At 39.0% G+C, this 27,887-nt stretch overlaps 1 protein-coding gene across 2 annotated transcripts; it reads left to right on the plus strand.

The window, feature by feature from the left end:
• The first annotated feature begins 1,640 nt into the window (after positions 1-1,640).
• Positions 1,641-27,659, plus strand: LOC140768917 (two-component response regulator ORR26-like). 2 transcript variants are annotated; one of them, XM_073109389.1, is made up of 5 exons: positions 1,641-1,883; positions 4,238-4,390; positions 4,512-4,901; positions 5,089-5,162; positions 26,401-27,659. In XM_073109389.1, the coding sequence occupies exons 1-5, from the start codon at positions 1,751-1,753 to the stop codon at positions 27,418-27,420; spliced, it is 1,770 nt and encodes a 589-aa protein (XP_072965490.1). In that variant the 5' UTR covers positions 1,641-1,750; the 3' UTR covers positions 27,421-27,659. The 2 variants fall into 2 exon arrangements, with proteins under 2 accessions (XP_072965490.1, XP_072965489.1); XM_073109388.1 differs by having other exon boundaries at positions 1,642-1,883; positions 5,086-5,162.
• Positions 27,660-27,887: the final 228 nt, after the last annotated feature.

Raw genomic sequence — 27,887 nt, forward strand, 5'->3', positions numbered from 1 at the left:
ATTTACATATTTAGAGGGCCTATATGTCACAAGCAAAATAATAATAATCATAATAATAATATTTATGTGAAATTAGACAATAGTTCATAAGGTTTAGTTGTGATAATCCTTATATATAATCCCTTTCTTGCCTTTTTTTTTTGGTTTGTTTTTTCAGTTAAAAAAGGTAATTTTACTACATAAAAAGGTGTAAAAATTATTCTCTAGAGAGATACCTAGAGTCTCCTATACAAAAGAAAAGACTTGATTTCTCTCTGAATTGGCTAATCAATTAGCAATCTAATTAATCTCTCTATAACAGTGAAAGAATATGTCTTCGGTGTCAAAAGTGTCTCCGGTGTCAAAAGTGTCTCCCTACATGCATATTTGTGTGTGAGTTTTTTTTGTTATGAATTATTATTCTACCAATTGTTAATATAATAAGTATTAAAAATTTCAAGGACTTGGCGAGCACTTTAATTCAAAAACTGCGAAGATTTTGCTCCCGGTCTATAAAGATCACCCTTACCTTATGCAAATCTAAGTGTATTTTCAATCTCAATCATTGACATCGATTCTGAATTCCTGGTCGTAATGATAAATAGTAAGCGCCTTGGCGCATTTATTATCTCATTGAAGATCTTCAAACTCTCATTATCAGTTTGACATCATTAATTCTTTTTCTTTTTTTTTTTTTTTTGCCTATCATGAAACCAATGCTATCATTAAATGGTTAGCCAAACATGGCAAATCTCTTCACTATTTCAAACTTTTGGGAGGGCTATGTCCCTCAAGATTGCATCCATCTGTTATGTTACAACTCCAACCTATCATGATGGTAGAGGAGATTTCTAGTTTTTTTTTAAAAGTAATATATTATCTTTTTTCAAAAAAAAAAAAAAAATCTTGTTGTAATGTATTGCCAATATGATGTGTTGTTTTCAGGAGTTGTTATCACAGAGAGAAAAGCTATGGATGCCTCCTTGCAAAAGGAATAAAAAAAGAAAAGGACAACTCTTTTTTTAATTTGTCTCTTAATGGCCATCTTTCTACAGCAACATAATTTACCATATCTGTTTAGATAATGAATCTATACAATGCCTCATTCATTCATTTCTTACTAGATCTGTTAAGTAACAACAATTTCAACTCAATTTCAAATTTTATTTACCAAAAAGTTAATAACATTTTACCACGGTAATTTCTAATCGTCATTAATCTTTTTTTTTTAAATTTCTATTTTGTGTCTGTCACTGTCGGATCAGTTAACATGGTATCAAAGTAGATGTCCCAATTTACTTTTTTTAAATTTTCTATCCCACATGTAAATAAACTCCAACTCCCAAGTCTACATTGAATAGGGGGACCATGGTTATTACTTGGTATTATAATTATTATTATGAATAGGTCCTGTTAAAAAGGCATCTAGTAAATATTCTACTAGGTGATTACATGTATATATAATCCCAAGAAAACATATAAAAAATGTTGCAACTTAGCCTAATAGCCTAATGAGGAGCATAAAGGTAGTTACTACGGGCGCCAATATTCGTTACGAAAACCTCCTTACTTTTTTTTTTTAATTAATTTAAATTTTTTATTTCATTTTAACAGCTCTCCTTTTTGGGCTCTAAACCGATATATCATATGCGACTTCCCCACACATAACTAATCCCTCCCCCCTCTCTCTCCCTTCTCTAATAAACTCCTTAAGGCCTCTTGAGCTCCTCTTCCTATCTTCCTTTCTTTCTCGAAGAAGATAAAGACAAGGATGGCTATGGAGGCCCCCTCAGGTCCTTCTCGGGCCGAGGCTTTTCCGATCGGCCTCCGAGTTCTGGTGGTGGATGATGACCCCACCTGGTTAAAGATCTTGGAGAAGATGCTGCGGAAGTGCTCCTATGAAGGTATCATTGAGCTGGATCCATAACTCTTGAGTGTGTTCTTGTTGCTCGAGGCTTCTTCTTTCTTTTCGTTGTTTTTTTGTCTCAGCTCAATTGGGTGCATGTCGAATGTTTGTTTTAATTACTAAGTGACCTCTCAAGGCCAAAAGACCCAGCTTTGTTTTTTTTTTTCTGGTCAAATTTGTCTCTGGGATTTTGTTCACTAGGTGGCAGTAAACTAGCCATTTTCCAGGCTAATCTAAGAAATTGTCAAAACTATTCACATTGGTATTCTTTCCGCTCCATGTTGACAAGATAATCTGAAGGAAGAACCTCATGAGTGTGGAGTTCCTGTATTAGGTAGAATGGGGAAAATACCAAACACAAAAGAAATAAGCATTTTATGAACTTTGTCTACTGGGTAAAATGGAGAAAATACTGAATCTGTTCATCAAGCAGAAAAATTTATGGTACAGTTAGGCTTGCCAAGCTGTACACAATATTATTTATGCTATTCTCAAGCCCTTGACTTATTGGTGCATTGGGATTTGTCTAATTAAACGACAGATGATTATAAGGTGATTTATACTATATCAAAAGCTGCAAATTTTGTTCCAACCTTTGGTTTTCATTTTATTGTCAAAAGGAACAAAAGTTCACAATAATGGGTAAAATGGAAGGGCGAAATTTCTACCTGCTCCTGTTATCATTGTTCTATCTATAATGCCCTAGTGCAGGCCACAGCTCCAGATCCATGTCATCTTCCTTCAACCTAGTACTAGTGCCTTCGTCATGTAATAAATAAATAGGGACAAGAAACGAAAATTCATTCCAATGGATCTCCTGAGCCAGGATTGAACTCTCCATGAGATTCATAGTTGTTTTACTTATAGCTTCCTTGTTCGGAGACAAAGCTGAGAAAACCAAAATAAATTGAAAAAAATGGGTTGTTTGTCACAACTTTTAGATCTCAATTGGTAATGCTTTTTAATTAGATCTGCTCATTTTGGTATTTGAGTGTTTATAATTTTGATTGGGTTGCCCTTAGATGAGCCTTATCTCATAATATCCTATGACATAGTTCAATTGTACGCTTCATTGTTAGTCGCAGACTATTTGCCTCTTCAACCCTACTAAACCCTCTCTTAGTCATATCACAATGTCACTTCCAAAGGAATATGTTTCAACTTGCAATCCACCGGAGTTACATCTTATCTAGTAATATGTAATATCTACCTCAGTTTTTGAAGCCATCCCAAACTACACCTTCAAAAACAATTTTAAAAAAGAATTCAGTAAATAAAGAGAAGCAAGTTTCAATTGAGGGTATCGTATCCTTTTCAAGATTTACCATATACCTAGAGTCTCACATCCTTTTTAGGATTACTACTAAGCAAACTGTATAGCCATAAGAATTTTAGTTCACATTTGAATGTGGTATAACTCCTAAACTTTCGTTAGCTATGCTCATTTCTTAAACTTGAATAAGATTAGCTTAAATCAGTTTAGAAAAATATGGTGTTTAATTGTAAACTAATTTAGTGATGTGAAACTTGTGCTTAATGTGACATAAAAATGTAATAAACATTCAAGATAATTTATCAATGAGAGAGAGGAAGAGAATGGTTGAAATGATGTCTTTTCAAGGGCAAAATGGTAATTAGAATTTGTTGGTAAATACAAAATGTTCAATGGAAGAGGACAGGAGAGAGAAGAATAAATTTAAGCGGTTGTCCTAAACTAGTTTTGAGATGAACTGTTGTTTGGATACTAAACCAGTTTAGTGCTCACTAAATAGGTTTAAAGTTATGCCTAAACTGCATACAAACAAGGTCTTAGGCTTCAGGCATTATGCATATGGAATTTTCACTCACATGTTAGTGATACATTATCTAGATCATGATAAATGGTCCTCAAATTATATTTAATGCCTAAGTTTATAATGGTTTTTCAGTATACCTTCTTTTGAATATGTACCAAATATATCGATATCATTAATCTGGCATTCTAAGCTATATATGGTGATAGTTATGTTAACTACTCCAAAGAGGTTTAAAAATCTGAAATTCTGTTTAGTTATCATGTAAAATATTATGTTCATTCTAGTTTACAATTTTCCATGCAATCAAATGCAAATAATTTCTTCTAGTAATCTTGGTGAGACTTATATTGTCACTTACTCCAGTGAGGGTGTACTATAATGAGCCATCTACTGTTTATTCCTTTAATCTTATCTTAATCCATTTAGAGGTATTGGGATATACTTTCATGGCTTTTCTCTTTTTCTTTATCTTAGCTTGTAGAAACCTGAGTATCCTTTTAATGTTCTTTAGGTCATATTTTGTGGTAGCAATATTTATGTTTCTTGTTTCCTACAGTTACGACCTGTGGTTTAGCAACAGTTGCTTTGGAAATTCTTCGTGAAAGAAAAGACAAATTTGACATTGTAATTAGTGATGTCAACATGCCTGATATGGATGGTTTCAAGCTTCTCGAGCATGTTGGACTTGAGATGGATCTACCTGTCATCAGTTAGTTTCTCCATATCCAAACCCTGTAGCTTTCAGAGACTTCAGATATATCCTTTTCAGTTGTGACAACTTAGTAATTTTCACACTAAGTTTGGAAACTATGGTTGGTTAATCTTTGCAGTGATGTCCATAGATGGCGAGACAAGCAGGGTAATGAAAGGTGTTCAACATGGTGCTTGCGACTATCTCCTTAAGCCTGTCAGGATGAAAGAGCTAAGAAATATATGGCAACATGTTTACAGAAAGAAAATGCATGAGCTAAAAGAGATTGAAGGTCATAATATCAGTGAGGATCTCCTAATTATAAGAAATGGTTGTGAGTTTTTTGAAGATAGTAATACGTCAAGTGGAAATGAAATTTCCTCTCCGAGAAAAAGAAAAGATGTAAACAGCAAGGAGAATCCAGATCAAGATATAAATGACCCTGCTACTGCTAAGAAAGCTAGAGTAGTTTGGTCAGTGGACCTTCATCAGAAGTTTGTGAATGCTGTAAATCAAATTGGATTTGATAGTAAGTATATGTTAGCACACAACATTTGTCTACTAAAGTTAATTTTCATATCAATAGTGTAAACTCACATGCCACATTTTCTTTGACTCAGAGATTTTTTATAAAGTATAGGCTTCTTACTATTTACTCTTCAGGCTTTCATGTGATGATGTTGCATGTTCATGACTACTTTATGTTCTGGCAGAAGTTGGTCCGAAGAAAATACTTGATTTGATGAGCATTCCTGGGTTAACAAGAGAAAATGTTGCTAGCCACCTTCAGGTAGGATCTGAACTTTATTTTGAAACTATCTTGATGTACTTGTTTTCCGGCTTCCAGGATCATTTTTTTTACAATGTCAGCGAGTAATTGGTTTTTTTTGGAGTTCCCTAATTTTGATAATGTTTCAGAAGGCTTAGAAGTTTATCATTGTTTAAAGGTTCTGCCTTGAAATGGAGAATATATTAGAGATCAATATATGGAAGGAATGCAGATTCTCTTGAGCTGCCACCCTAAAATACTGTTGGATCTTAAACAGCTCACCAAGTTTGTGGAACAAAATTAGATCAAAGAGATAAATTATATCTTCTTTTTTGCTAGAAGATGAGCTTCATTGCATTGATATTCTATGCTTTAAACAAGTTAGTTCCTTTGACATGGCATCATTGGAGAAGGCAGTGGAGGTGTCGGGCTATTTTTGGAAATGCATGTGCTCATCCTATTCACCTCTAGTTAGCCTGACAAATAGATCTTCATTTTCCTTGGAATAACATGTACACAAACAAGACTTGAGAAGAACACACAGCATCAAAAACGCTTATAAGCTTTCATACAAATCAACAGTAATATTGAAAAATCCTTCAGGTTATGTAAAATTGGAAGAAACCAAAAATCGAACAAGAATATCATGGGTGTCTTTCATGAAATGGAAACTGGAGTGTTTTCTTAGCCAGATTGTCATATTTCAGTTACCCAGTTCCATTGGGCATGATACATAACTTATTAAATCTGATCCCTCAAACTGAAAAACTTCATCCTTAAAAATTTCTTATGTATTTTTACTAATGTGAAACTGCATCTGTTATAATATGTAGAAACTTGAGTTACAACCTGAGAGACTTGGAAATTGTTCTTAGATTATTAATCTAAAATAACTAAACATCTTATGATAAGGTCTGTTAGTTCTATTAAGGAAGTACTAGATGACAACTGTTCCTTCATCCTCTGCCTTTAGTCATTAGTTAGGTGGACTTCCTGTATGGCTGAATCTCCAATTTTCACACAATGTTATGTGCCTTCCATCTTTCTGTTCAGAACATTTGTTTAGAGTTTAGATAACTTCAAATTCTGATTTTTCATGAGTTTGAATTCTGCTGATTGTTGAGTTTTTATCAGAATGTCTTCTATTCAGTTCACTATTTTATAAGTTCCTAACCATTTCATATTGTTGGCCATGTTTTGCCATATTTTGCCAAATTTTTATCTTATCTTCCTTTTCTCAGTTATTGTCAGATTGTATCTTATGTCATAAAGGAACAATTGTTAGAGTTTTATCTGATGGTTGATGTTATCAGAGCAAAGGCAAAAACTCAGATTTGCTTCATGCTGCTTTGATTGAATTCTATCTATTTGAATTGAATTCTACAGAGTCGAAAGGTCATCTTAATCAAATTCAAATTTGATTGAGCCAGTATGCACTCAGCCCAGCCCAATTCATTACAACGGGTCTTGTCAATTCTAGATCGAATCAAAATTGCTTCAATTGAGTAGTAGTTAGCCACTCTTATAGCTCATTGACTCAACCAATATTAATTAGTACCATCCAATTCAGTGGAGTGATCTAATTCAAAATAATCATCTCATGAGAGAGTTAGTTTATGACTTACATTCGTAAGACTTATCATGAGAGTTTGACACTTTCAAGCCCCTTTCTCATTAAACCAATTTAGTATTAAAGCTTAACTGAATCTACATCTGACTTAGTTTCAAGTGCACAAGTTCTGCTTGGACACAAGAATAGAAGACCAGGTGTTGAATCTTCATTGGATATGAATTATTTGAGTGCAACTGAAACCCACTGTGGAGAGAGAGTTCAAGCCGAATCCACATGTCACATTGATGCGGACCATCTTGAGGGTACTTAGCTCTAATACCAAGCTGTTATGACCCCACTAAGAATTGTAAACCAATCAGTCCTAGATAGTAAGAAAGGACTCTTGCTGCTGTCTGGAAGTAGTGTGCACCGAAGACTGGGTTTCTAGCGGTTGTCTGGAAGCAGTACGCACCGATTATCGGAGGGTGCACACTGTTGCAGGCTGATGAGCATTGGAAGGCTGATCTGATGATCAGTTGCAGTCGGGGTTTTAGAAGGGACTTCCTGGGATTATAGGGGATCGTGGGGTGGTGTTTGGATTGAAAGGAAGAGCATGGTATGGCGTAACTTGGCGATAGGTTGATCTAGGTCTTTGATATGGTAGATGGTAATGAAGTAGGGTTAGGATTGATGTAAGTAATGGTGGAACATGGATAATGACTCTGCTAGGGTTTTGCACAGTGAGAAAGAGTACCATCATGGTAAGGTAAAAAACTTCTTTGAGGAGAGGGCGACAGGGATAGAGAAGAACTTACTAGACGATAGAGAGAAAGCTAGAAAGAAAGTGACAGAGCGATTGAGGAAGAAAAATTTAATCCATTAGCATACCTAAGATACGAGCCTAAGACCCTATTTATAGATAATCAAACAAATAGTTATAAGATCAAATAAGAAACAAATTATTAAGCTTATGTAAACAGTCCATGCCATGCAAACGAGCTGTTTCTTGCACAAAAATTTCAGCAATCTGTTTTGCTGAAAACTGGTGCACTAACGCCATAAAATGTGTATACTTATTCAACCAGTCCACAACTACCAACACCACGGACTGCCCCTTGACCTCTGGTAGCCCCTTGACAAAGTCATGGAGATATCCTCCTAGATTTGCTCAAGAATCGGCAATGGTTGCATCAGCCCCGCCGGCTTCGTTATCTCCGTCTTCGCTCTTTGGCAGATTTCACGCTCCCGTACATATTGCTTCACATCAACTTTCATGGACGCCCAGGTGCAGCTTTGAGCCATCTCTTGTAGGTGTGTACCTATGCCTTCGTGTCCCACAGCACGTGAGTCATGGAAGTGGGAGATCAAAGTCCGTCGAAGCTTCAGATTTGCAGGTACTCAAATCAATACCCACTTAAGAATAATTCTGTCACGGGTCTCAAGTTTGGGGTGGCTTGGCGGGTCTCTACTCAACTTTTCCAGCAACTGAACCACCTTTGGATCATCCTCTCTGACCTTCCTCAGATCTGAAAAGAAAGGAAAAGATGGAACTGAAAATGCTGCAAGCTCACCCGAGCCCGGTAGATGCGATAAGGCATTGGTGGCTTAGTTTTCGATATCTCTTTTATGCACCAAGTTGTAATCAAATCCCGGAAACTTTGTAGCCCATTTTTGCTGGGCCAGAGTGTGTACTCATTGCTTCAAAAAGAATGGCAAGCTCTATTGGTTGGTTTGAATGGTGAATTGCCACCCAATGAGGTAAGATTGCCATTTAGCGAGAGCATACAAAATGGCAAACATCTCTCACTCGTATGTTGACAATGGCCTTGATCTTTCGGATAATGTCTTGCTAAGTTAAGCCATGGGCCTCTTGTCATACATCAAGACGGCTCCAATCCTTGCACCAGAAGCATCACATTCAACCACAAATGGCTTACCGAAATCGAGTACCGTCAAAACTAACACTAACACCGTGGCAGCGTTTAACTCCTCAACTATCTTGGTTGCCTTCTTGGTCCAACCAAATCCTCCTTTTTTGAGCAAGGTGGTCAGAGAGGCAACGATCTTGCCATAGTTTGCGATGAACCGACGATAGTAGTCTGTCAGCCCCAAAAATTCCCTCAACTCACGTGGGTTTGTAAGCTGTGGCCAACCCACCATACATTCGATCTTTGTCGGCGTCTTCTACTCCATTTTCTGAAATGATATGACTCAAGTATTCGACTTTTGCCGTCCCCAAAGGCACTTGTTCATCTTCACTTGCAATTAGTTTCACCTCAAGATGCTCAAGACTTCCTTCACATACCGCAAGTGTTCACTCCATGTCCTACTGTACACAAGTATGTCGTCAAAACAAACGAGTACGTACCGATGCAAAAGGGGGCAAAAGATATCATTCATGAGCTCTTGGAAAGTTGTCATTCTATTGGTGAACCAAATGGCATGACCAAAAACTCATAATGCTCGCCATGAGTTCGGATGCCGTCTTGTGCACATCCGCTGGATCGACCTTGCTTTGGTGATAATCCAACCTCAAGTTGAGCTTGTAATGTGATCTGGTCTTGGTGAGGAAGGTCAAAGGGGCTTGGCAATGGTGGAACTAGTTTGGGACTGAGATAGATTTTTGGCGGAACTTTAGATATCGGATTCTAAACGATCTAATCATTGGATGGACCTGAAATTTGGGTATGTTGTCGCTCTCAAAGAGAGCTTTCCAATGAACCCAAGATTGTGAGAATCGGATGAGCAAGTAGTGAGATACTGATCACAACGTGGGCATTGGTCAGAGAAGACAGACGAGCTTGAGGTGATCCCTAGAGTTCCTTGGGGATTCCGTTGGTGGAAGTAGTAGAAGGTGAAGTTGGGTTAAGGGAGGAAGTAGTCTAGAGGCTGAGGGGAGCTGAGGAGATGAGAATGGAGGTCGATGGAGCTACTAATCCTTAGGGGCACCATCGGTCTCTAGAGGAGGGAGATGAGAAAGAAAGAAAGAGAGAAAGAGAGAGAGTTAGGGCAAATATTCTTTCATGCTTTTACTTGGGTACTCACCACACCTTATATAGTGGTTACTCATGATAAGTAACTTGCCTTCTAAGTAAAACTGAAAATAGACTAGACTCAACCCAACCAAGTGTAGAAAATAGCTATGCAGGAATTAAAATAAAAGGACTTGATCTAACTAACTAAACCCCTCCAAATCGGATCATAACAGTTCACCACGCTTTCATCATCTTATCCTCAAGGTGATAAGTCGGATAACGTTCTAAGTTGGTCCAAAGCAAGCCCAATTTGCAGCCTCAGGTGGTACTACTGGTGGTCGGGGTATCTCCACTGTGTCTTTCCTTATCCACGAGGGGTGGGGCCACCCCATCATCCAATGCAAAGTCGGGCTTGACTTCGTTTTTGCACCCTCGAACTGAACCGCTCTGTCATTCTGCCGGAACACCATCCATATGCTACCAAAGTCATGTCACATGTCCCAAGCTCCGTAACCACGACAATGTCAGCTCCTCAAAGGACAAGTGGTACAAGTCCACGGTAAACTTGTGTCCTTGTATGCGGATCCTAATTTGGCGACACAAACTGTTTGCTTAGAGCTTCATCCTGTCGCCAATCTCTACCTCGAGTTCAGACGTCGGCTCGGTCTCTAACCCTATCTTCTAGATGAGATGCTCGTCTAAGAAGTCATGCATGCTCCCGGTGTGCATGCATTGCTTCTTGACTCGCCCGTCCAGTCTCAAGGTCTTTGGCCACTCATGCCAAAATAAGCATGTAGGGAGATCTCGGTCGGTGTCCCCTCACTGTCCTCTATATCAATATCATCATCAGCCACATAGTCCCCATTGTCCTCCTGACCATCAATCAACATCACACTCCCTCTAGCCCTAGTGCAACGACGACTCGGAGTGAACCGCTCGTCGCACCAAAAGCATAATCCTTTAGCTCACCGCTCCTTCACCTTTGTGGGTGTGAGAGTGCGAATCAAAGGTCGTGTCCCTTCATGGTCTGCTGCTAGTCTCAGGATAGTTTTCATGCCATAGAGTGTAGATGTGGCCTTGGGGCCTAACTTGGGTTCATCGACCACACCAGCTTCCCTTGGTGCGTGCCCACTGTTCCGGCTGGTTCATGTGGTCCTCATGACACTCTCCAAAGTGGCATGCTTCTGCTCTATTTGAGTAGCGTCTTCGAAGGATTCGCTCAAAGTCCAAGGCCATAAATAAAGGACGTCGGCCTTGATCTCTTTGCGTAGCCCTGAAGTGAAAGTGCTGACCAACAATTGTTGCGGCCAAAGGGGTCGGCACTGGCTACTACCGTGCTCAAAATCCTCTTGTTACATAGCTACTATTTGTTGAACCAACTTGGAAAGGGTAGCATGGTAATCCTCGAAACCCGCTGTCCCAAATTGCCTCAATAGGCTCTCGATGAAAACAATACAAGTCTCGAATGGTTGGTGAGCGCTCATCGATTGGTACCAATGGAGGGCAGCCCTCTCCAAATGGAAGCTTGCCAACAACATCTTGATGTCCTCCGCTGTCCGTTGATACTCAAAAAATTGCTCAGCTCGAAAAACCTAATCTAATGGGTTACCTTCTTAGAATTTGGGGAAATCGAGTCGTGTAGTGTGTCCGTGAATACCATTATCGTGGTTGGGGTCATGAGCCACGTCAGGCTGAACCATGGGGGGATGGAGGAGCTGCACCTCATGGTCACGCCATCGCTGCTTCTCATCAACCTATTGTACCCCAAGATCATCGTGGTGCAGCCATAGGGCAGCAACTCCATGTCGGCTTTCCTTAGGTTCCACCCAGGTCTCAGGTCTACCCCTCCTTGATCTGGTCCATAGGGGGCTGGTAGAGGGACCCTAAATCCTGGTGGAATTGGAGCAAGTCCCTTGGTTTGCATGGCAGCAGCCCAAGCAAGTGTGGATTGCGGTGGTTGGCTGGTTACTGTTCTTGGCTCTGCCGTGCGTCCTCGCTCCTGAGTCAGCCCATTGCTGGGCTCTCCTTCCAGTCCAGCAGGGGCTGGATATGGCAGCCTCAGGCCTGTGGGTAACTAAGGTTTCCTATGTCTGAACAGGAAAGTCTAATTGCAAATGTTTCTCCTACAATTGAAGAAAATCCCAGATATCAAAGGCTTGTTACCGAATTGGTGTCTTGGCCATCCAAAAGGGTAAATACTTCAAAAACCTTCAATCTAGAACTGCTATCAATGAGTTCAGCCTCTAGTGTTATGACCTGGTTTCGGAATAATGACCGGCCATGTATCTCAATACACTTGAGATACACGAAGCTTTAACTAATATTTTTTTAAGTCCAAAATGATAAGAATTTAATATGAATATCCAACTTCAATAAATATAATCCAACAATAAAGAAAATAATTAAATATCATAACTAATGTGTCTCCAATCAAACTAAGTTAATAGATAGTTTAAAATATAATGTCTAACATAACTGAAGGATAAAACAATAAAATCTTAAGTGGAGGTAATGATCCTAATGTATTTCGCTCGGTCACCACGCTGACCCGTACTTGAAATATTAAAAAAAGGGATTTCATGAGTTAACAACTATAACTCAATGAGTGGGATCCACTCAAAAGCCAAATAAATCTACAATCCATAAACATAACTTTAGATAAATCTAAGTCTAGCAATATTCAATAATAATTTCACCAAGTATCCTTATATAACAATAATAATAAGGGCACAAATAATAACAATGAAAGTCATCTCATAACATGCTTGGTATCAATAAACTGAATTTTTCTCAATATTAATAATGTCATATATCTCAATTGGGTCCATGCCATATAGATTCACATCAACTAAAAGTCACTATGTTTTTTCCTCTAAGGGTCACTATAATGTATTATTATATGATAAATGTACTATATCTCTTCCTCTTAGGGTCAATATAAGGTGTCACTATGTGATAAGCACACCTTGTCTCTTTTATTAACTATTGAGAAAGACTAGAGTCACCTTAAGAAATCTTTAGATTTAACTTAGGATTATTCTCTAACTCTGCTAGAGTCACTTAAGAATATCACTGCAGTGAGCTAAAACTATTACTTTACTCTAAACTTCTAGATAGACTTGTGTCACCACGAAAAGTAACAAACAATCTTTGCCAAGACTGTTCTCTAAGTCATACCAAATATCAATTATGTTTGTCCAATAATGTTTATGATCATTAAAATTGCAATTTACACAAAATATAGCAATGCATTGAATCATACATTTTGCACACAGAATTATAATAATTAAATTGCTCACAAAAATATAATCTTTAATTTGCACATAAAAAAATATGGAATCATGTAAAAAGTATGAAATACAAGACGTTGAGTCTAAGTGAAACTATTGAAATCCCTACACGAGCTAAGAAAATTCACCACCTTTAATAATAAAGAATAACTTATTTTAATTTAACTAATATCATAATTTTTAAAAACTAAACTAATTAAATTTCTCAAATAGGCTAAATCAAGGCCAAAAGGTTGAGCTAAGCTGTAGTTGGGCCGCAACCCATACTTTTATATTAGTCGGCTGGGCTCAAGCCCAAACTAACTTAATGAGTTGGGCTACTAACTGCAACCCAACTAACTTCCATTTGGTCGAATCGGGGAGGTCTTGGGTCTGAAATCCTGACTCGAAACCCAAACTAATTAGGTTTGGCCAAAACTCAACATAGGTTAGGATCAAAAGATCCCAACCGAACCCTTCTCTCTCTCTCTCGAAGGAGGAGGAAGGGGAGGAATGCACCGACTGATTGTCGATGAACAATGCTATAGGTGGGCCACGCCCAAGACATCCATACCACCCCCGCAACCTTGGCAACTCCTACGAGATAACCATAATGAGCGATCGACAACGATAATAACCAATCCATAGCTGATGGCCATGGAGCTCGCCTCTACCACCACCCGAGCCACAAGAACTCAAAGGGGAGATCACTTACAGAACGAGGCCAACGGAGTGAAGCTCTAGTACACGAGCAGTAGTGACCCGAAGCCGCCAACCGGCTTGATTTGCGAAAGAAGCTGCAACACCAAGAATTTTGGGTATTTATAATCTAACCTATTAAATTTTACTTAAGTACCGTAGGGTAGGAGCACACTCACCGGTGAGCCGCGTAGCGCTCTCCGATTGCTTCGGTGAAGTTCTAGTGGCTAGAATCGATGGTGGGTACTTTGACGAGAAGGTAAGGAGAGAGAGATAATGACGTAAAGAGAAGGAAATTAGGTGAGGGTTTTGATTTATAGTGGTGGATTTGGTTTCAGTTCGAAGTTGGGAATCCGACGATTTGGCCAATATTTCCGTAGCCACCTCCTCGTCGTGTAACAGGCGAGAGGAGAAGGGTGTGCACGTGCACTCTCATATTTTTTTTTTCAATTCTTATAACTATTCCCTACAAAAAGAAATTTTATCCTCAAAATCAAAATTAACGTAATAAAAGGATAAAGTAATACCATAATAATTACTATATAGACTGAGGAAAAAGCTCTGGATGCTTCTCTCGCATTTTATTTTCATGCTCCCAAGTTGCTCCTACAGGTTATTCCTCATAAGATTAATTTTCTCAGATCTCCAGAGACTGAAAATCGATCACATGATCAGCAATAGACACATACTTCCTCAACATAGACACATAGAAGACATTATGGACTTTGGCCTACCTAGATTGCAATGCTACTCAATATGCCATCTCTCCGATCCGCTCTAAAACCTCAAAAGGTCTAATAAAGCGAGGACTCATTTTGTTTTTCTTACCAAACTTGATCAATCATTTCTAAGGTGGCACCTTTATAAAAACTATGTCACCCCTCCAAAACTCCAGATACTCTTCTGACGACTTTGAGCTATTAGAAGCTTTTCCTTGCTTTTCCTTGATTTTAATATTTTTTTGAGTAGCATCTTATACCATATTCGGTCCTAACAACTATCTCTTACTAACCTCATACCAACAAAGTGGAGATCTACATTTCTTGTCATACAACGCCTCATAAGGTGCTAATCTCAAACTGAAATGATAGCTATTATTGTACGAGAATTCCATAAGCGGAAGATGATCATCTCAATTTCCTTTCCACTCCAAGGAACAAGCTCGCAACATATTCTCGAGGGTTTGGATAATCCTCTCAGATTGTCCATAGGTCTACGGGTGATAAGCTGAGCTAAATTTCAATAGTGTCCCTATAGCTGAATGTAGACTCCGCCAAAAATCAGAAACAAATCAAGGATCTTGATCAAACACGATAGGCAAAGGTGCTATATGGAGTCGAATAATCTTCCTAATATAAAACTGTGCAAGACGATCTAGAGAGTAAATCATATGAATGGCCAGAAGGTATGCAAACTTAGTCAATCTATTCACAATCACCCAAGTTGCATCATAATTTGATCTAGTGCTGGGAAGTCCCAAGACAAAGTCCATTTCTTATAGGTCCTTAACGCTCAATCTTGATTTGCTGACGGGTAAGACATCTATTCATTAAGTTAGCTATTTCCTTAATGCCATCCCACTAAAAATTCTCTCGCAAATCTCCATACATATTCATACTACCTAGGTGAATGTTGAACCTCTGACATGATCTTATTCTTTTACTCTACTGGTCGGGACACAAACATGGTTCCGATACTTGACTAATCCTCCATCTGTCCTTGAGTAGCTGAGAGCTTCTCCTTTCTCTAATTCTTCCAATACTTTCTTGAGATAGGCATCCCCTAATTGAGTAGTCTAGATGTGATCTAAAAGTGTAATTTTGACCACTAACTAGTTGCATATGGCTGCCTCTTCCTAATGTGATGTCACCTCTATCTTGAAGCATCTGAAATCCTCAATAATGAACTGCTGACAAGTGAATGCCACAAAGTATCCTTCTGATGATTTTCTACTCAAAGCATCTACCACCACATTTGTCTTCCCTAGATGATGATTGATGCTGACAACATAATACTTGATCAACTCTAGCCACCTATCTCGTCTCAAGTTAAGTTCCTTCTGGGTGAAGATATAATTGAAGCCCTTGTGATCAGTGAAGAAAATCATAACATTCTTCATAAAGTTAGTGCCACCAAATCTTTAGTACAAAAACCACTACAACCAACTTAAGGTCATGAGAATGGTAATTCTTCTCATGAATCTTAAGTTGTTTGGATGCATAAGCTATCACCTCCTCGTGATGCATCAAAACACAACTCAGATCCTGACAAGATGCATTATTGTAAAGCACGAGGTTGCAGCCTTCAATCGGAAGTGATAGGATAGGAGCTAAAATCAATCTCTGCTTGAGCTCTTAGAAACTATTTTCACTATCACCTGTCCACTCAAATTTCACCCCTTTCTTGGTGAGGTGAGTAAGTGGCAAGGCAATTCGTGAAAATTCCACAAACCTTTTGTAATAGTTTGCCAAACTAAGAAAACTTTGCACCTCAGACACTGAAGTAGGTCTTGGTCATTTTCTAACAGCCTCGATCTTCTGCTAATCCACCTTGATTCCATCCTTACCAATAACATGTCCCAAAAAAGTAACCTCATGCAGCCAAAATCCACATTTCTTGAACTTATCATAATGCTTCTTCTCCCGAAGATTTCAAAGTACCTTTCTCAAATGTACCTCATGCTCTTCCCTATCTTAGAGTAGATTAGTATATCATCGATGAAGATTACAACACACTGATCTGAGAAGGGTTTGAGGACCCGATTCATTAGGTCCATAAATGATGCAGGTGCATTAGTGAGACCGAAGGGCATCACTAAAACTCGTAATGGCTATAACGAGTCCTAAATGTTGTCATTTTTTATCTTCAATTGGTCGTAGCCAGATCTCAAATCAATCTTAGAAAAGACCTGAGAACCTTATAGCTGATTAAATAGATCCTTGATCCGGGATAATGGAAACCTATTCTTCATTGTGACTTTATTTAACTCCCGGTAGTCAATGCAAAGACGCGTCAATCCATCTTTCTTTACAAACAAAACTAGTGTTCCCCAAGGTTATACACTCGGGCAGATAAAACCCAACTCTTGTAGTTGAGTCTATAGCTCTCTAGGTACCGATGATGCCATTCTGTAAGGTGCCTTCAATATTGCTTTAGTGCCAAGAAGAATATCAAAGATGAAGTCTATCTCTCTATCAAGTGGAAGACCAGGTAGATCATCAGAAAATATATCTGGAAATTCATCCACCACTTGAAGTTCATGAATCTCCTACTCTACTCACTTCGCTCCTACCATGGATGCCAAGCCTTGACATCTTTTCTTCAATAACTGGTTTGCCTAAAGGGCTGAGAGAATACCGATTGTAGGAATCTTGTGCTCACACTGGGATTAAAATTTTGGCTTCTCTGGAATAGAAAATATGACTCTTCGTTCTATAATCTATTATAGCATGATATGCAGATAGTCAATCCATATCTAGTATAACATCAAAATCATACATATCTAAACAAATAAGATCTATTGAAAGTTTCTAATAGTCAATTTCTACTATACAAGATCTACAAATAAGATCTAATAGTACAATCCTCCCTATGGGTGGCATGATCCAAAATCAAAATTATGATCGACCATATACCTCAATACGCTTGAAATACACAGCCTTACTAATACTTTCTAAATACATAATGGCAAGAATTAATGAAAAAAAAATTATTTATATAATTTAAACCAAATAATAATGAAAAGAACTAATGTCATCACTAATGTGTCTCTAAGTAAATTAAATTAATAAGTAGTCTAAAATATAAAGATCAAAAGAATGAAAAGGTAAAAGGGAAAGATCCTAAGTGGATGGTCCACTTAGGGTCTCGGCACATCTCGCTCAGTCGTCACACTGTCTATTACCTAAAATATTAGAAGAAGGAATTCCATGAGCCAACTATAGCTAATGAGTCAAATCCACTCAAAAGCCAATTAAATTCAAAATTATAATTTAAATAAAATCTAAATCCAACAATATAGAATGACAATTCCACTAAGCATATTCTTAAAGTAACAATAATAATAATAATAATAGAAAATCATATATCATAACATGCTCACTTTCAACATAATAAAATTTTTCTCAATAATAATAATATCATTTATCTCAATTGGGTTTATTCCCTGTGGATCCACATCAACTAAAAGTCACCTCAAGATGGTGCTCGAGTCTTTTATTTATAGCTAATCTGGTTAGAGTCATCAAAAGGTGTCACTATATGATAAACACACCTCTCGTCTTTTTTATTGACTATTAAGATAGATTAAAGTTATCTCAGTAAGTCTTTCGATCTAACCTAGAACTGTTTCCTAACCCCACCAAAGTCACCTAAGAAAGTTATCGCAGTGATCTAAAATAGAACTTTGCTCTAGACTTCCAGTTAAACTTGAGTCACCATGGAAAGTCATAAGCGATCTATATCGGGACTAAGTCATACTAAATATTAGTTATGTTTTTCTCACTAAAATTTGCAATTTAGACAAAGTATAGTGATGCACTGAATTATATATTTTGCACAGAATTATAATAATTAAATTGCACATAGAAAATATAATAAATAAATTTGCACACAGAGAAATTCATGATCTGACAAAAGATACAAAATACAATATGAATAAATCTGTGAGTGAACCCATTCACCTGAGTTTAGGCAAAACAACTGTACTCTCTAATGTGTATCCACGTGCTAAAAATCACTACCTTTAATAATAAATAACAATAAAATTTTAAATAAAATAATATCATGATTTCTAAAATTTAAAACTAAATAAAATAAATCTGTGAGTGAACCCACCCTCCATTAAACTAGTTCAGGTCGGGTCTTTGGACCTAAAATTCAGGTTTAACCCGAGCCTAACCATCTGAGTCTAGGCAAAACAACTGTACTCTCTAATGTGTAGTCCACGTGCTAAAAATCACCACCTTTAATAATAAATAACAATAAAATTTTAAATAAAATAATATCAAAGTAATTTCGTAGCAATTTGAGCTTGTGCAATCGAACCTCCACTTGACTCTAAAGGATGACTTGGAGTAACTTAAACCGTCTCTTGTATCAACATTGTCATGACCCAGTTTCAAAATCATGACCGATTGTGTACCTTAATACACTTGAGATACACGAAGCCTTAACTAATAGAGTTTGTAGGTACCTTGCTCATGACCAAGGGTTCAACTCCAAACCCCAAACAATATTGTGGAGAAATTGTCTGGTGGTTGGTGGTTTGGTGGCTTGGCTCGATTTGGTTAATGGCTTGGCAGTGCGGTTAGCTTAGAAGAACAAGTTGGCAACGCAACGGCTTGGAGCAAATCTCGGCGGCTTTTGATTCGAAGCAATTGTTTGACAACGCATATGGCTTTGAAGTCTAGACTAGACAGCTAAAAGCTCGGTGGGGCCTAAAGTGCCTCTGTATCTAGGGAGGGTTGGCCCTTTGTCCAACCCATATCTAGCCTTCGGGCTCATGAATGATCAAAAAAAAAAAACTAATATTTTTTTAAGTCCAATATGACAAGAATTTAATATGAATATCCAACTTCAATAGTGTAATCCAACAATAAAGAAAATGACCAAATGTCATCACTAAGGTGTCTCAAATTAAATTGAATTAACAGATGGTTTAAATTATAATGTCTAATATAACTAAGGAATAAAATAGTAAAATTCTAAGTGAATGTAAGGGTCTCGGTGCATCTCGCTCAATAACCACGTTGCCCTGTTCCTGAAATATTAGAAGAGGGATTCCATGAGCCAACAATTATAGCTCAGTGAATGGAATCCACTAAAAAGGCAAATAAATCTGCAATCCATAAACTTAACGTTAGATAAATCTAAGTCTAGTAATATTCAGTAACAATTTCACTAAGCATGCTTATATTAATAGAAATAATAACTGCACAAATAATAATAATAATAAAAGTCATATCTCATAACATGCATGGTATCATTAAACTAAATTTTACTCAATATTAATTATGTTATATATCTCAATTGGGTCAATGTCTTATGGATCCACATCAATTATAAGTTATCTCGAGATGGCATTCAGGTATTTTTTTTTTCTCATAACTGGTCTAATTAGGATCATCAGAAGGTCTCACTATGTGATAAACGTACAATGTCTCTTACACTAACTGTTGAGAAAAATTAGTTACCTAAAGAAGTCTTTCGATCTAATCTGAGATTGTTCCCTAATCCTGTCAGAGTCACCTATGAAAGTCACTGCAGTGATAAAAAATATGACTCTCCTATGGACTTGTAAGTAGATTTAAGTCACTGTGGAAAATCACAACATTTATGCCAAGATTGTTCTCTAAGTCATACCTAATACCAATTATGTTTTTCTACTAATATTTCTATAATTATTAAATTGTTATATGCATTAAGTATAGCAACATGCTGAATCATATATTTTGCACACAAAAATATAATAATTAAATTGTACACAAAAATATGATATTTAACTTGTTCTCCTTTGTACCTATTCTTAGAACTTCCACATCTGGTTGATAGTTGCTATGATAATCAACCTAATCCTTTCATGAAGATTCTGGAATCCTGACATAGAGTTGTGCAGAATAGCCAATATTGGTGGTGGAAGAGAGTGCTAACTATGACTTCATCACACTATCTTTAAGACCTTGTTTATCTATTACATTGCAAATTTTTGCAAATATTTAGCACCAAAAGGTTTGACTACTAGGGGTGTAATCGAGTCGTTCTGTTCCAGCTTGGGTTGAAATTAATTTCAAGTCTAACCTAAAATATCAACCTTGAATTGATTAGATTCAATTCGAGCCTATTTCGATCTGCTTGATAAACAAATTCAATAATTCAGGTCTAAATCAAGTTTGACTTGAACTAAGGTTGAATTGAATCTTGGATGGTCTGTTGGCAAATAGGATAGTCCTTTGAACGATTCTTTTCTTAAGATTTTTTTTCTTATTTCATTAATCCATGTTATCTGATAATTGACAAATCGTCTTTCTGAAATCAACATTTCTCATGTAATGCTTCTCAATTGTGCAAAATTGGCATCGGCCTCTAATACACCGCCTCAAATAGTGTCTGAATGTTGCTATGGTAGGCGGTGTTGTAAGACCACTCCACCCACGATAAATAATCTAACTAGTGTTTTAGGCACTCTCCCACAAAGCAACAGAGGTACTACTCAATCCCCCAATTCACCATCTCAGTTTGGTCGTCTTTTTTGTGGGTGGTAAGCCGAACTGAGGCTTAATCAAGTCCGCTGAAGGTGAAAGTACTCCGTTTAAAACTCGCTAACAAAAACTCTATCTCTATCAGATACAATCAAATGCTACATATAATGAAGCTTCGCCACGTCCCACACAAATATTTCAGCCGCAGTCTTGACTGAAAAATGAGCATATTTGCTTAGACTATCCACCACAACAAATATAATAGAAAACTCACATACTGTCAATAATCCCTCCACGAAATCCATGGACATATCCTCCCATATGCGCTCTGAAACTGTTAATGGCTAAAGGAGACCGCCGGTTTCAAGAAATCGGCCTTTGTTCACTGACATGCCTCAAAATAAGCGTTCACATATTTCTCCATTCCAATTGATGTACAGCTTTGTAATAGACACTTGTAGGTCCTTAAAACTCCTTCATGGTCGGCCTTCGAGGTTTGGTGAAGTGCTTCACAAATTTGGACCACAAGTGAGCATCGGCAAACACCCGGATGTGCCCATCGTCCATCAACAGTCTACCTCCACGGGTCATCTCCCAACTCCTATAGAAACCTTATAATGTCAGGGTTAGTTGTACTTGCCCTTCTTAGCTACTCCAAAAATTGGTCGGTGTGGAGTAAGCCGCGAACTTGGCAGTTGTGGGTTGCTACGATAGGGCATCGATTGCCCTATTTTCAGTCCCTCTTGTACAGTAGCTCGTAGTCATAACCCAGCAACTTGGTGACCCAACATTGCCATGCTGAAGTGTGTATCCTCTGCTCCATAAAGTAGAGGAGGCTTCATTGGTCGGTTCGAATCAAGAACCGTCGCCCGATCAAGTATGGGCGCCACTTCATCACCGCATGGACAATGGTGAGCATCTCTCGCTCATAGGTTGAAAGTTGTTGCGATCTCCCTGATAAGGCCTTGCTAAGATATGTTATAGGCTTTCCATCTTGCCTGAACACTGCCTTAATGCTAGCTCCCAAGGCATCACAGTGAACCACAAACACTTTGGTGAATTCGTGAGTGGCAATATCGACGCCGATGTCATCACTACCTTCAACTCCTCAAAGGTTGTCATGGCTTTGTCGGTCCACTCAAATGCATCCTTTCTCAATAGGGCTGTGAAGGGGGCTACAATCTTTCCATAACCAGCAACAAACCGACAGTAATAACTTGTCAATCTGAGGAATCCACGCAGGTCGCACACTATCTTTGGTTGTGGCCAGCTGAGTATGCAAGAGATCTTGCTCGTGTCGAACACAACTCCATCGGCTGAAATGACATAGCTAAGGTACTCCACCTTCCGCTCTCTCCATAGGCACTTTGACATTTTGACCTTCAACGCATTTGCCTCTAACAATTTCAGCACCTCATTCAAATGCTCCAAGTGATTCAACCAAGTCTTGCTATATACCAAAATATTATCAGAACACACCAATACATATCACCGCAGAAGAGGTTAGAAGACGTCATTCATCAACTCCTGAAAGGTTGCTAGAGCATCCATCAAACCAAACGACATGACTTGGAACTCATAGTAGTCGTCTTAACTCTGGAAGGTTGTTTTGTGGATGTCCGCTGGATGAACCTGAATTTGATGATATCTAGTTCAAAGGTCCAACTTGCTGAAGTACGCCACAACTCCCTCAGCTGAGATAACATGGCCAAGGTAATCCACCTTTTGCTCTCCTCATAGGCACTTTCACGTCTTGACCTTTAGCGTGTTCGCTTCCAACAATTTCAGCATTGTGCACAAATGCTCCAAGTGAGTCCAAAAGGCCGTTTGTAGATATTTGGCGGATGAACCTAAATCGGATGATATCCGACTCGAAAATCCAACTTGCTGAAATATGCCATCCCTGCTAGCTCATCCAATAACTCCTCTACCACTGGTATGGGGTATCGATCTTTGACGATGATGACATTAAGTGCTTAATAATCGATGCAAAAATGTCAACTTTTGTCCTTTTGCATGAGCAAGACGGGCGACGAATATGCACCTTAGCTTAGTTGGATGATGCCCTGCTCCAACATCTCTGCTACCAGTCTTGAGATCTCTTCCTTCTGTACGTGCTAGTAATGATAAGGTTGCACATTAGCTTGCTCAGCCCTGGACATAATCTCGATCCTGTGGTCAAAATTTCTTGCTGGTGACAGCCCCTTGGGTCCTCAAATAATGCAGAAAATTCTGAAAGCAATTGGACTAATTCAGCCAGTTTACCTAAGCTTGGATAAGGCTTAGGTACAGTTGGTGCCATCTACAAAAAATAAGCTCGCTCCCACGCACACGGGATGCCCACCATCAACTGCAATATGGGGCTCCTCTGGGTCCAAACTCCATCCAACCTCACCACTCATCCGTCTCTCCTGAATGTGAGCCACATAGGGGTGAAATCTAACATGACAAGCCCTAGGTTCTGGCGATAGAGTGCCTAGAACCACGTCCGCTCCTTGCAAGACCAATGGGTACAAGTCCATGGTGAAACTGTGGCCTTGAACCTAAATGGTGATACTGCAGCATATACTATTTGCCCAGAGTTTGGTACCGTTGCGCCGATCGCTACTTAAAATTCAATTATCAGCTTAGCCTCCAAACCCATCTCTCGAACTAGCTGCCCTTCTAAGAAGTTGTGTGCTCCCAATGTCAGATCAAGATGTGCACACACTTCTTCTTGACTATATCGTCCATGCGAAGGGTTTTCGGCACAATAGTCCTGGAGTACACATGTAGGGAGATCTCTGCGTGTATGTCTACCTCCACATACTCCTCAACGACCTCACCAACAACATCATCCATCAAATCCTCATGGCCATCAATCAGCATAATGCTCCTGGTCGTTTTCGCGCACTAATGACCAAGTGTAAAACATTCATCGTATTGGAAGCATAAACCCTTTGCCCATTGCTCCTCCACTTGGGCAAGTGTGAGACTGTGGATATTAGGGCATGTTCCTCCTCCTTGCATGTTAGCCAAAAGCCTCAAGGGCGCCTCGATCTAGAATTGGCCGTTGTTGGTCCCAAGCCTGAGGTGAAGCTCTCGGACGCACCGATTGGCCTTGGTGGAAAACGGATGTCTCGGCCAGTCAGGGCATTCTTGTGGCGCTCCTCAATGCCTTGTGCTTCTACTTCATCCTCATTGCATCAAATGCCTCATTCAGGGTTCGAGGTCAAAGAGATAGCACATTGTCCTTGATTTCTTTATGCAATCTAGAAATAAAGATGCTGATCAGTAATGTTTGTGGCCACCTCAGATGACATCGGCTACTTATTCTTTCAAACTCCTCTTGAAATGCGTCCGTAGTCATCCACTGCACCAACTTAATGAGTGTAGCATTATAGTCCTAGAAGTCGCAGTCCAATCTGTGCGAAATGCCGCTAGCGAAGTTCATCCAATTATCAAGCAGTTGGTAAGCGCTCACAGCATGGTACCAATGTGGTGCAGCTTTCTCAAGATGGAAACTCGCCTACAGCACCTTTGTGTCCGCTGTTCCTTGGTAGTTGAAGAATTGCTCTACATGGTAGAGTCAATCAATGGGTTTACCACTCTTGAATTTCAGAAATTTTAGCTGCACCATTCGGCCTCAAATTATGTTATCCCGATTGGGATTGAATACTTGTCTAGGTTTGACTGCAGGGGGGTGTAGTAGCTGCTCCAAGATGGCAAGATGTTCGCCCTCCTTCAATCTGCCTTGTCTTGATAGGGTTCATGTCCGATTGGATTGAACCAATTGTCTTCCTCTGTAAACTGACCCTGGTTGGGGTCTGATCAGTAGATTGGCTCTCTCATGTTCTGTCCAGCAAGCACCGGAGTCCTGGTTCTCCGCCCTTTGGGTTAGGTAGTAGAGGCTTAGCCTGGGCAGGTCCCCTAGCCGTTTGTTGGGGCTGGCCCGCAGCAACGGCCCTCCTCTGTTCATCCTCAAGTGTACCACGAGTTCCTTTCCGCAACTCGTCTCGGACCTCCAACAACAGCTCGCTGTTTTTTTTTATTTAGTCCCAACAAGGCACAAAGGACCTGAACCATGGTTGACTCCATCTGTGTGGCAGCATCTGTGCTCGGATCAAACTTGGTTTGTCCACGATTGGAAGTCTTCGCAGCCACCAGTTTCTCCATCTTGCGGGTGGTGTTCTCCTCTTCAGTGGTGAGATCAACCATAGCTCTCTTAGAAGCCATAGATCGGGTGGTGGCCACAGTCCAAGAACCAGTGTCTCTGATATCACTATTACGAGCTCTGGTCTATTTGATGGGGAAAATGGCTTGCTCCGATTTTGGGACGGACCTTGCGAGAGAAATTTTGAGAAATCTATTTGTTGGAATCTCTTGAAATTTGGATATGTTATTGCTCTATAAGATGGCATTCCAATGAATCCAAGATCGCAAAGTTTGGCTAGTTAGATTTTGAGATATCGACTGAACAATAACCGGAGGTCGGAAAGAATGAAAAAGGTGACAGTAGCTAGTGGTGGAAATCCTACCGTTGGAATGGGGATCCAAGATAGTGGATATGTAGATCGAGGATGGAGGTTTGATCCTATGGTGGTGAATTGTGTATGTGGGTAGTCGATGGTGGTGGTGGTTATTCGACTAGGTTGAGTGGTGGATGGTGAGGGGTAGAGTATGAGATGGTATAACAGGTCGGTAGAAAGATCAAAGGGGGAGAGGACAGTCTCCCAGGGACAGAAGGCTTTGATTAGACGATAGGGGAGGTGATGAGGCCGACCAAGGTGGTCGGCCAGGTTTGGTCAAAGGGAATAGGGAGAAGAGAGCAAGAAGAAGAAGACACGATAAATCTAAATGCGCACCGCAGCAATTTATTGGTGGCTACCCTGAGTTGGTCAACCAACATGGTTCCAACCTAGTCTTAACTCAGCTGAACACAAGTCTTATCAAAATAAATTACAATAATCCAGGGTCTTATTTGAAATACTAAAGAAATAGCTAACATGGACTATAAAGCAAGGGTCTAATCTATAATACCCAAAAGAAACCTCCTGGACGCAAAACCCAATGCCCATGCACGCCCGTTGGGCTCATCTTGGTCAGACCATTAACAATCCCCAAACGATAGGAGAGGCTAAATAGTTAAATGACTTTTGGCCGTGGATATGAAATGTAGAAATAGAAAATAAACATATTTGCAAGTCTAGTACAGGTTAATCAATAATTAATTATCATCAAAGAGAGAATGCTTAGAACAGTATAATATAAAGGAACTTGAGGGCATCGTGCAGGAAAACTAAAGATGAAAGGTGTATGATTTTCTTCACTTTTAGAACTGAGGACCTTATTCTTTAATTTTCTGTTGTCGGTTAATGCATAGTACCTTTTGTATTTTTATTATTCCCTGGGTGCTACAAATGTAAATATCTGATAGTTTGCTTGGTTGATCAAACTAGTCTTGGTGATGTTATTTGCTTCTCAATAGAATAATATTGAGTTAATCAAAAATTTATAAACTTAATGTGTATCCCTTGTCCTGTCATGCTTGGATTATGGCATTCTGAAAGCACATTCATTATGCAGAAATATCGTCTCTATTTGAGTAGGTTGCAAAAGCAAGAGGGAAAATGTTTTGGTGGTAATGGGGAATCAGATTACAGCTCTAAGAATCCTTCAGAGAAACTTGACCCTTGCAGCCCAATACGAAAGAATAATGCAGGTAATGGATATTTGTGCACTAGCCAACAATTCCAAACACAAGGAGCCATACCAGATACCCAACTGGATAAATTTAAGAGCATAGCATCCTCACCAGTGCCTGATAATAAGAAAGCTCTAAAAAGTACTGTTCCTGACTCGCAGAAGGTTAACAGTGTCTCTCAGTTAGGTGTAGTTTTGTGTTTCAAGGACATGATGGCAGGTGTCAATGGCAAGTCTTCAGAATCTGTCATATCTAAACCTCAGTCCTGTGACGGAGGTGCTCCAGTGATGCAACTCATGCAGTACCCACAGCAGAACTATGAAAGCTGTAGTTTGTTAGAAGACTACACTTGTCCACCAAGGCCTGACCAGAATCTAACTGCTCCTGATCATCTCAACACACCTTCCTCTGTCATCTCAATCAGTTGTAATGTGGAGAAAGATATCAGAGATCTATCTGATGTCAAACCTGTTCTTACGGACTACATTAAAAATATCTCCCCTCTGTCGTGTACATCTGATTCAGTTTCTCTTCAAGTTAAGCATGGAATTGTAAGTTCCAGGGACATTGGATCTACTTTTAATGTTGATGGGTTACCAAACATCAAGGGTTGCTACTCAGATGAAACAAACAACCAAAGTCATGTTCCCCCACCAGGTGTATTAAGTCTTATAAACGGCACAGATTTGGTTTCCTTTCCAGAGGACATGCAAGTTCGTTCTCTTCAAGGCATTGGATGTTTTGATAATGTGGCACTCAATAGCATGGAGATTTTTCAGTACAATGACTTAGCGCCACTGAGTGAAGTACAAAGTAACTGGTATGATGGTTTGGAATTTAACGGTGACTATTTATCGGAGTTAATGGATTATCCATTGACCGATGAATGTCTTTTTGCTTAATGCCTTTTTGCGTTGCCTTCAAGCACATAACTTCTGAAGAAGGATAATGTTCGTCCATATGCTTCTATATGGTGTCTTAAGTTAGAGGTTTAGTGATATAACTTCGGGATCCTGGTGGATGGATTTGAATGTAAGTCCTTCCACTTTGTTTATGGATGTATTATAGACAGAATCATAAAAATGTATACTTGAGAAACATGTAAGGGATGACCTTTCAAACTGGCGTTCTCTATTGATTAGTTCTCCGCTTTATCAAGCCGTTTCATGCTGTAAATTATCTGTTTTCCAGATTCTCAATGATTCATATCTACAAAAGTGTACTGGAGTTTGCAGTGATAAAATGATGCATTAATATAAGTTCATTTTTGTCGTTTGTCCATTTCTTTTACCTTCAACATACATGTACATGAGCTTCAATCGTAGCACACAGAAAGTAGCAGTAGCTTACCTAGAAAAAGAGAGTGCAT

This window comes from Typha angustifolia, chromosome 10 (genome assembly GCF_048772165.1).
Source record: "Typha angustifolia cultivar Huaian chromosome 10, ASM4877216v1, whole genome shotgun sequence".
NCBI classification, from domain to species: Eukaryota; Viridiplantae; Streptophyta; class Magnoliopsida; order Poales; family Typhaceae; genus Typha; species Typha angustifolia.

Excerpts from the sequence above, each read along its gene's own strand:
- LOC140768917 (XM_073109388.1), top strand. The coding sequence starts at position 1,751 with ATGGCTATGGAGGCCCCCTCAGGTCCTTCTCGGGCCGAGGCTTTTCCG. Across the intron at positions 1,884-4,237 it reads GCGGAAGTGCTCCTATGAAG|TTACGACCTGTGGTTTAGCA; the intron begins GTATCATTGAGC and ends TGTTTCCTACAG. Across the intron at positions 4,391-4,511 it reads GATGGATCTACCTGTCATCA|TGATGTCCATAGATGGCGAG; the intron begins GTTAGTTTCTCC and ends TAATCTTTGCAG.